Source organism: Sardina pilchardus, chromosome 6, assembly GCF_963854185.1.
Source record: "Sardina pilchardus chromosome 6, fSarPil1.1, whole genome shotgun sequence".
NCBI lineage: Eukaryota > Metazoa > Chordata > Actinopteri > Clupeiformes > Clupeidae > Sardina > Sardina pilchardus.
The window spans coordinates 10,917,963-10,927,962 of NC_084999.1; the positions used below are offsets into that span (position 1 = coordinate 10,917,963).

At 52.0% G+C, this 10,000-nt stretch overlaps 1 protein-coding gene across 1 annotated transcript in view; it reads left to right on the forward strand.

Annotated features, from left to right (window-relative positions):
• Window positions 1-10,000, forward strand: part of LOC134082577 (zinc finger protein 516-like) — a 39,482-nt gene that overhangs the window by 18,421 nt on the left and 11,061 nt on the right. The window contains exons 2-3 of the mRNA XM_062538391.1: window positions 1,720-3,945; window positions 9,398-10,000. The exon at window positions 9,398-10,000 is cut by the window's right edge and continues 969 nt beyond it. Of these exons, the coding sequence (XP_062394375.1) occupies window positions 2,220-3,945; window positions 9,398-10,000 (2,329 nt within the window). The 5' untranslated portion in view covers window positions 1,720-2,219. The remainder of the gene's footprint in view (window positions 1-1,719; window positions 3,946-9,397) is intronic.

The window sequence follows — 10,000 nt, forward strand, 5'->3', positions numbered from 1 at the left end:
CATTCCCATTAATATCTAAGTCAACCTGATGCAGGCAGGCAGGGAGGCAGGGAGGGGAAAAAACATGCTCCACCATCTTATTTATGTGGACACGGAGGCTCCAAAGTTTCTGCCTACAGCGCAGTTGAAGCAACATTTGCTTTCATAGAACAGATATTGATCCACGCCTCCCCTTCGCCTTTCCCGAGCTCGGCCCAGCAAATGTGTAAACAGTTCCGGTCGCCTGGTGATTTAGACTGGGCCCAGTCATTTTCTCTCTCTCTCTCTCTCTCTCTCTCTCTCTCTCTCTCTCTCTCTCTCTCTCTCTCTCTCTTTCTGCTTGACTGTAAATGATTCCACTCTAATGAACTCCAGTAGATATCAATGAGGGTCAATCTTTGGACTGTTGCTAATGACCTACAGACTCAAGAGTGCATCCACCTCTCTCTCTCTCTCTCTCTCGCACGCTCTTTCTCTCTCTCTCTCTCTCTCTCTCTTTTCCTTATGCCCCTCTGCTCTGTTCTACATCCAGTTTCTTCTCCAGTTCTTCTCCTATTTTTCTGTGTCTTTCGAGCCATTTAGTCCCCCACTCACCCCTCCCTTTTCTGTGTACCTCTGTCTTCTCCTCAGGCTCTTCATGCCTTCCTTTCTCTCTCTCTCTCTCTCCCTCTCTCTCTCCCCTCCCCCACCTCTATACTCCCTTCCCTCTTTAATAATCTCAGCTGACTGCTCTCTTTCTCTCTCTCTCTCTCTCTCTCTCTCTCTCTCTCTCTCTCTCTCTCTCTCTCTGTGTGAATGCCAGACATCTCCTGTGTCCATATCTGGGGTTTATTTAACTGTGAGAATCATAATCTATGATAACCAAAACTGTTGCCCATAGACACTGTCCATAATAGTCAACAAGGAAATGCCTTCCAGATGTGACCTATTTGTTTCAGTGTTTTTTTTCCCTTTTTTTCTTCATGTTTAGTGATTTATCAGTTCATTTGTTTCTATGCACCCACTGCCTCAGCTGTAACCTTTTGCCGTGCCAAGTCTCGAATCTCTCTCACTGCCACTGGGTGATGGAGACACGAGATAAGGGAATGGGGGGGAAAAAAACTGTCAAACAGGATCAGATTTAAAAGTCTGTTACTTCTCCTCGCCAGTCAGTGACCTGATGAGAAAAAGAGAGCAAAAAAAGGAGGCTAAAAACTACCCACTTCCTGTTGCGCATGGAAGATCCCGGCTGTGTGATATATGTGATGTGTGTGTGTGTGTGTGTGTGTGTGTGTGTGTTTGTGTGTTGGGGGTGGGGCTAGAGGTTAGTGCGGGTGCCTGTGGAATAGAAAGGCTGCTGCCTTTTCTTGCTGACTTGAGCGTTGTCCTCTAGTTGGGCGAGTGAAAGTGTGGATTCAGCCCCTTCCGAGAGCTGGGACAGCCTACAGCACAGCTCATTTAGCAAACACACACACACACGCACAAGCACACACACACACACACACACACACACACGCACACACACACACACACACACACACACACGCACGATTACCTGAGTCAGAGAATCTCCCCTGAGAGTAATCAGGCAGCACAATATCTGCGCTACTCACCCTATGCCCCCCCCCCCACCCCCCCAGCTTGCTTTATCACATCTCAATGAAGCGTTTGCTGTCTGTGCCACTGCCACACACGTTTACACAAAAGTTCCTGTTCCCCCTTTCGTTAACGTGCAGTCTTTCTCTTTTTCTGTCTCGGCAGGCTTGAAATCAACAACTCCTCCAGAGGGCTGCCTGCTTCCTGCATCTTTTTTGTTTTTGTTGAAGGAGAAATAGGCCTGGGAAGTGTACGGACAGACTGTGTGGTGAAAGAATGCTGAGGTGAGCTGTCAAGGGATCGTCTCTCCTGGTCCCCCTTACCTCAAAAGACTTCTGCGAAGGAGAAATATAATCAAGGACGTGTTTGGAGGCACCCCTTACTCGGCCTCATCTGACCCAGTGACAGATCTGGTGTGATAAGAGAACACGCAATCTGCTCCGAGTACAAAGAGTTGGAAAGCCGAGTCAGAGAGGAAGAGGACTTTGATGGTGTGACGGCAGCCCAGACTCACTAGCTTGTTCACTAGATGAGCGGGCCCAGATAGCAGCGGACCCCCGTCTGGCGATTGAGGCTAGCGCTAAATGACCAGCCTCAGATAGCAGGAGGACATCCGATCCGAGACGAGAGCGGGAGAGCGACGAGAGGAGGGAGCGGCGTCCGCCATGAACCCCAGAGACAGCGCGCAGGAGGCGGCCTCGGTCGTCGACAGGCCCCTCGGACCGGCCGAGCAGCCGGACAACGACAACGGCGACGGTGACATCGACGGCAAGGGCGCGGCGTCGTTCGACTGCAACGTGTGCGGCCGCAGCTTCCCCTTCCAGAGCTCGCTGTCGCAGCACATGCGACGGCACACGGGCGCGCGCCCCTACAAGTGCCCCTACTGCGACCACCGCGCCTCCCAGAAGGGCAACCTCAAGGTGCACATCCGCAGCCACAAGCTGGGCGTGCTCATCCAGCCCGACCCCGACGCCGACAGCGAGGAGGCGGACGAGGAGTCCGAGGAGGCCTCGGGCGAGAGGGACGTCTCCGAGGGGCTGGAGGGGGGCGACAGCCCCACCAAGAGCAGCTCCGCCTGCAACGGGGTGCTGCACGGCGCGGTCGACGGTGAGCGGGCAGCGGCGGGGGGGGCGGGGGCGGGGGCGAAGGCGGCGAGCCGGGGCGTGAAGCGCGAGCGGAGCGTGGACGCGGCGGCGAGGACGCTGCGCTGCCGGCTGTGCGGGCACGAGGTGCAGCGCGAGGACCAGCTGCTCAGCCACATCGAGAAGGCGCACATCACGGCCGACGCCGACGACGCCGAGCTGCTCGCCGGCGCGCACGAGGCCCCCCCCCCGGCGGAGCCCGAGACGGCGGCGGTCGCCGCCGCGGAGGAGTTCGCCTGCGACACGTGCGGCCAGGCGTTCGCCTACGCCCACCTGCTCAAGGCGCACGTCAAGAAGCACACGGGCGAGCTGGAGCACCGCTGCAAGATCTGCGGCCGCGGCTTCCGCGAGGCCTGGTTCCTCAAGAGCCACATGAAGACGCACAGCGGCACCAAGAACTCGGGCCGGGGCCGCCCCCGGAGCACCGACAGCGCCGAGCCGCCCGCCACCGTCAACGACGTGGCGCAGGACCCCGAGATCGTGGCGGCGGCGGGCGCCGCGTGCCTCTACGAGCTCTGCTCCAAGTGCGGGCACCTCTTCCGCGACCGCGAGAGCCTGCGCCAGCACGGCCGCGTGCACGGCAAGCAGGCCCGGCGCCAGGCGTCGCCGCGCGACCACGCCGCCGACCACGGAGACTCGCCCGCCGCCAAGAGGCGACTCCTGGACTACCTCGGCCTGCGCTCGACGGTCGAGGACCCGCCGAAGGAGGAGGAGGAGGAGAACTCGGGCAAGAGGGTGCCCGAGTTGGACCCGGTGTGCAGCTACCAGGCGTGGCAGCTGGCGAACAGGGGGAGGCTGGCGGAGCCCGCCGAGCACAACGGGCACTGGGACAGCTCGCTGGCCGGCGCCACCGTGACCTACGACCGGGAGAGCAGCCGCTACGTGCTGGCGGGGCAGGAGCGGAAGCCGAGCCGGCGCGGGAGCTACGGAGGCGTGGCGATCGGCGGGAGCCAGTCGTCGCCCGGCGAGCGCAGCGCGCCCGACGAGAGCCCCAGCGACTCGGAGTACCGGCCGTCGTCCCGGCAGGAGAGGCGGCGCTCCACGCAGAGCCGCTCGCACGAGTGCTTCGAGTGCGGCAAGGTGTTCCGCAGCCGCCACCAGCTGAGCGTGCACGAGCGCTCGCACCGGCGAGAGGGCCGAGGCTCGGGCGGCGACGCCGACTCGCGCTCCCCCAGCAGGCCCGGCACCCCGCAGAACGACGGCCTCGCCGAGGCCCCCGCCGCCAAGCAGGGATCACGAGCCACCACAGGTGAGAGAGTGCTAGCCTCGCCGAAGGGTCTCGCTTCAGGAGCCTCACCTTCGTTATCTTGCTTTATCTTACCTTTATACGGGTTACTTGCTACTTGATAGAAGTGTTTGGAAGGCTCTTGGCAGTCATCATCTGTGATAAAATCTTTAGGTCTTAGAGAGAGCCTTTTTTGGACAAATGGGCTAACGCTCCATTGTGGATGTGTGATCATTTGTCCAGAGTGAGCAAGAATGTGTTGATAAGCCATAACATGCCTTAACCGTATCAGATACTGGCAGCATTTTACAAGCCTCCATTTAGTGTTTTTGTCAATATATCTTGAGCAAAATTTATCTGCAGTTTATTAAAACATTCCACAGATCTTAAAATCCGATAACAATAACATGCCTGATGATTATCCGTTAAGAGAGAAAGCAATTCATGAGCATCTACATTTTTAAGGCAAACAGCAAATATTTAGTCATCAATGTGAGCTCTGAGCACATCGTGAAAGATAGTCGGTAGGTTTGTCTCTGTGTCTGATCACATCTGTTATGTGTGCATGTTTTAATAAAGCCCATTTGATTAGACGCCACTCGCTGGAGGTCTCGATATAAATCCAAATTTCATTTGGCGCACCTATTTCTCAGCTGATTTACCCTCCGCCGTCAGGAGGATTTGTGACTGGAGTCGAGGCTAATCTCAATTGCAAAGTAGCATGGAGATTTAGCTGGGCCGCTTTGTGTTTGGCCACGCGTGAGCTGGCGCATAAATGTTTGGTTTGTTTTTCCTCGATACGTTTATCTACAGCTGTCTGTCAAGAGTAATGACTCGCTTTAGGTGGCTATGGTGCCAGACAGTGAAGATGTAAATGCTTAGTATATATAGCTATAGCTATATAGTATTATTATTATTATTATTATTATTATTATTATTATTATTATATAGAAGTTGTTATATAGCACCTTCCTGTCAGGAGCCCAAAATATTCTTGACACATAATACCCACATCTGTGTGTGTAAGTTGTGTACATGTATTCACATACAGTACATATACTGTATTTGAGGATCCCAAAACTACCAGGTAGTGCTCTCTCAAAGCGTGCAAGCACGTGTTTGAATGTTAAACGTTTCAGTTTTGTTACTGTTAATCCTTCTCTGACTTTTTCTTTCACTTTTCTGCTGGAAGTGTTGACAGTGTTAAGAGCACTGTAGGTCCGGTGGGGGGGAGTTGCTCTGCAGATAGTATCATATGAAAGAGGAAATGGGCTCGGAATAAAGGCTTTATCTGTTGACAGCCGTCCAGCCCAGCTGTGGGGTGAAGGCCGTCTCATTTCCTCTCGCCTCGACACGACGAGAATCTGTGCAGTCGTGTTGCTCGTACCCTGTGGAGAGAAAAAAAACCCCGCCGTCCTTTGAGTGGACCTTATTAGCGTGTTAAAGGTCAAAAAATGTACAGTAGGTTACGGACCCAGTTACAAGTCACCTGGCAGAGTTGATTTTTACACATCTCTGAGCTCAAATCATCTGTTGATGATATGGCCATTGTTGTGGACTCTTCCTCACGTAGCCAGCTGTGAATTTTATACTTGGAAGTAGAGACTCCTAGTGGCATTATATGGAATTGCACCCCTAAGTTATCTCTGCCAAAACAGAAGTGTTTGTTTGGTACTTTCTTTGTTTAGACTTCAGTTCCTTTTAACCAGATGTGATGTCTTGGTTCTTTGGAAAGTGAACTGTAGCTAAGAGATTGAAATCACACTGACATTTGTCATCCATTTCATTGGAAAGTGTTAAGATACTGACAACAGGAAATCACGGTCTTTTAACGCAATCGTGATCTTTTCCCCAAAATCATAGAATTTCAGGGAGATTCTCTGGTTTACTCACAGGTTTTCCGAAACTGTTGATTCTGTTAAAAAAAATCTGCCTCACAAGACTGTGGCTTAAGCAAGTTTGAGACCATTTTCCAGCTGAAAGATGATCTGAGCATCTGGATGGTGGAGTTCTTTTTTTCCCCTGGCCTGTGCTCAGCGCACACACACACACACACACACACACACACACACACACACACACACACACACACACACACGCACACACGCACGCACGCACACACACACACATACACAACACACACACACACACACACACGAGGAGTTCAGGATCAGCGAGCGGGGTCGGCTCTTCCCCCGGTGGTTTTGAGAGCATCGAAAATAGAAACACGCTCTTTTCTTTCCTTTTCTTTTGGGCTTGAGCTTGAGTGCTATTTCAGCACATCCTGTTGCAGGAAACCACCCCTCTCTGTGTGAATGTGTCCTTTTCTTTACTTTTCATGTTCTCTGACTGCTGAAATCAATCTGCTCTTCAGTCACCTTAAGCACTTTGTAAGTGTCACACGTACTAGCACAGACTACAGAAACAAGACATTCTTTAAGAGATACAGATGTGATAATAGATATACGTTAGATAGATATATCGGTGACAGATATAGGCTAAGTGAAAACACTATGCTCACATATAAATATAAAGCAAATCTGAAGAAGACTAGTAGGTCAAAACATCATTCACTCATAAGCCAAACATAAGTTTCCATGTCCAAGGAGTGTGCGGACGTCTCTTTTTAAAACACATATAGATATCCAAAAAAACGAACAGGAAGCCAAGGCACTCTTCTTATAAATAAAACCGCTTTACTGTAATAAATAGGCTAGTTCATAATTGAATCTAAAAACAATGCCAACATGTTTCGGCCACCATCTAGGCCTTCATCAGAGCAAGAGAGTGGCATATAAAAATCCGCTTTAGTAAACAGCAGGTCCTGGAGTGGGCTGTGCTGTGCTGTGTGGGTGCTGGAAAGGGGATCCGGTAGAGAGCGGAGCGGCAGAGAAGAGAGAACGAGAAGAGAAACTTGCCTTTGTGCTGCCTCGTGCCCTCAGGCACTGAAGAGAGAGAGCCACTCCTGGCATTAGTCACAGGAGATGAGCACTCGCCCATTTAAGGCAAAGATTTCACAGGTGCTGATTGAATCCATCAAGCTGACTTTGAAAAAATATGAACGTTCATATATTTCTGTCCTAAAGTGGCATTCTTTAGCGAAAGTCATTTTTTGAAAAGGGAGAGAGGAAATATAGCTGGCTGCTATTATAAAGCAGATCGACTTTAGAAGGAGTGAATCTTTCTTTCTGTTTGTTTTCCCTGTTTGTTTTTTTCCCCTTCCATTTCAATTTCTCTTTCTGTCCATCTCTCTCAGTAGCCTTATCTGGTCTTCTGCTCTCTTCTCCTCTATCTCTGTTTACCTCTTTCTCTTCCTTGTCCCTCTTTTCTCTCTCTCTCTCCCTCCCTTTCTCTCTCCTCCCCAGCTGGTTACTTAGTCCATGCCGACCTGGCACCCTGGCTGTGCCCAGGCCTACAGGTTGTTGTTGGGAAGGGTTTGTTATTTATAGATGACTGAATGACTAGATCTACTGGTCCTCTGTTGCCCGGGGATCCCTTACGACCACGCTGGTGTCTACCTTACGCCAGGTGAAGTCTTTGCGCTCAGGTAGATCGGGTGAACCCCAGGGGGTAAGGGAAGGATCCAGGTGATCAGATTGCCAGAGGCCAGATGGTGAGTTAATGCGCAGGGAAGCTCATAGAGACACAGTGAACCGACGGCAAGGTCGTGTCATGGTTGCACACGTGTGTGTGTGTGTGTGTGTGTGTGTGTGTGTGTGTGTACATGTGGTTCACTGAAATGGGTCAGTGAAACTCCCGGCGTGGTGCTTGGAGATTGACGGGGTCAATTAGGCTGCAAAACTCCCGGTGAAAAGATGGAGACGGTCTGAACTGGGAGTTCAAAGCTGAGCTGGTGTGCAGAGCGGCCACCTGTGACCAGCTGCCTTCCAAAGAGCAACAAATACTAACAGGCCCGATTTCCATGGGAAAACTGTGAAATAAGGCATGGGATTGGTGGGGGTGGGGTTTGACTGTGTGTGTGTGTGTGTGTGTGTGTGTGTGTGTGTGTGTTGGGGGGACTGTTGTTGCCCCTGGTCTCAATCAGCCCCCAACATGCCCCACCTCCCCCTCCACCCACGCTTCTCCTGCACCACCCAGTTCCCCCTGCAGTTCACTGTATGAGTCTCTGCAGGTTAGCATGACAGACAGCCTAACCAGAGCCAGATGGCCCTGCCCCCCCCCCCCCCCCCCCCCCACACCACCAAACCACCCCCCCCCCCCCACGCGCTTAATTGAAAAATTGAAACAGAGTTGTTTTCTCATCCGTTTCTGTTGGCAAGGGAGGGGGAGAGCGGCATTGTGAACGCAGAGCTCCCGGCCCCTGCAAGTGTAGAGTGTGTGTGTGTGTGTGTGTGTGTGTGTGTGTGTGTGTGTGTGTGTGTGTGTGTGTTGTGTGTTGTGTGTTGTGTGTTGTGTGTTGTGTGTTGTGTGTGTGTGTGTGTGTGTGTGTGTGTGTGTGTGTGTTGTGTGTGTGTACATGAGGCTGGGATCTTGGAGGGAGCCAGCAACAGGAAAAGGGTGTCAGTGTATGGGGGTGGATGGGTGGACGGAAGGGGGAGGGCTGTTTGTTGTTCTTCCATATTCCACAGTGTGTGTGTGTGTGGTGGAGTTTTCAGCATTTGTTTGCTATGCCTGCTGGGACTCGGAGTTCTCATGCCCTCAGCTCAGGGTTAGAGTATCATGCTGTCAGCATGTTTGCTTAGCCAGTCTGTGGTCGTTGCAGGCAGGACTCACAAGAAAATAGTTAAAGGATGCCATCATGTGGCCAATATGTGACACTACATGTCTTTGGAACAGGTGTTTTGGTGATCTCAATTTGTATGAGGGAAATTTAAAATTAAGGCCATTAAAAATATAATTGCAATGAAATTAGATGCATGAAGTACATAATGTTAAACATGACAGTGGAACGTTAGACATGCTTACAAGAAATGTTTTTTGGTAATATGTATGAGAAATATGCTTTTTTATAATGTGATTGTTGTTATGAGTCATGACCCTTTCATACAAAAATCTGTCATAACTGAGATAGATGCTATTTGCTAAAAGTTCTATTGACAAAGTATGCCAATAAAGTAGGCCTAGGGGAAAGGAAAAGTGATATGTGAAGGATATGTTAAGAGATATTGAGGCTGCCACCTAGTGGCGTAAGATATACCATGCATGTGTAACAGCATTATAAGTAGACTGTTAGAAGGTGACACCTCATATTTAAATGTATGGAATAGGTTTATCTGTTTAATTGTGGACTTTTACTTTACCTGGTAAGGTTGCAGTCAGCTTATGTTTGGTTTCAGCTGTTGACATAGTAATCCATATTTTTATGCTAAACTATGTCTACTTAGAGTACCTCAGATGCACTAATCATATCCCAATCACATTCAGGTAATAGGTTTTAGCTACCGCATGTATGTTGTAAATGATAATAAATGACCACAGGTGCTAAACATTGCTGTCCTTCTGTGTCTGTCTGCAGAGGAGAAGCCGTACGTGTGCAGCCTGTGTGACTTCATCACTCCCGAGTCCTCGCTGTTCATCGCCCACCTGCGCCTGGTGCACCCGGAGCCTGGCGTAGCGCAGGAGCCCTCGGCCCCCAAGAGCACCACCACCACCACCACCAACACCACCCAACCCTCCACCAGCAGCTCCAGCTCCAGCACCAGAGGCAGCAGCAGCAGCGGCGGCGGCGGTAGCAGCTACCCCAAGCTGAAGCGCGCTCTCCTCCAGGGCGCGCCCCACTCTCCCTCCCCCAGCCGCTCGCCCTCGGAGGGGCCCCTGGCGCCCAACGCCGTGGTGGCCACCCACGCCCGGCCCCTGACCCCGCAGACCGCCACCGCCGCCGCCTGCGAGCCCGCCGTGGACCTGTGCGTGCGGCCGGAGGGCGCCAGGGGGGCCGCGAGCTCCGCCTCCACCTCCACCTCCGCCGCCTCCGTGCCACCCGGGGGTCTGCCCAGCCACCGCTGCACGTACTGCGCCCACCACACGCGCTACCCCGAGGTGCTGTGGATGCACCAGATGATCGCCCACCGGCTCAACAGCAGCGCCCTGGTGCCCAAGTGGGCGCAGAAGAGCCAGAAGA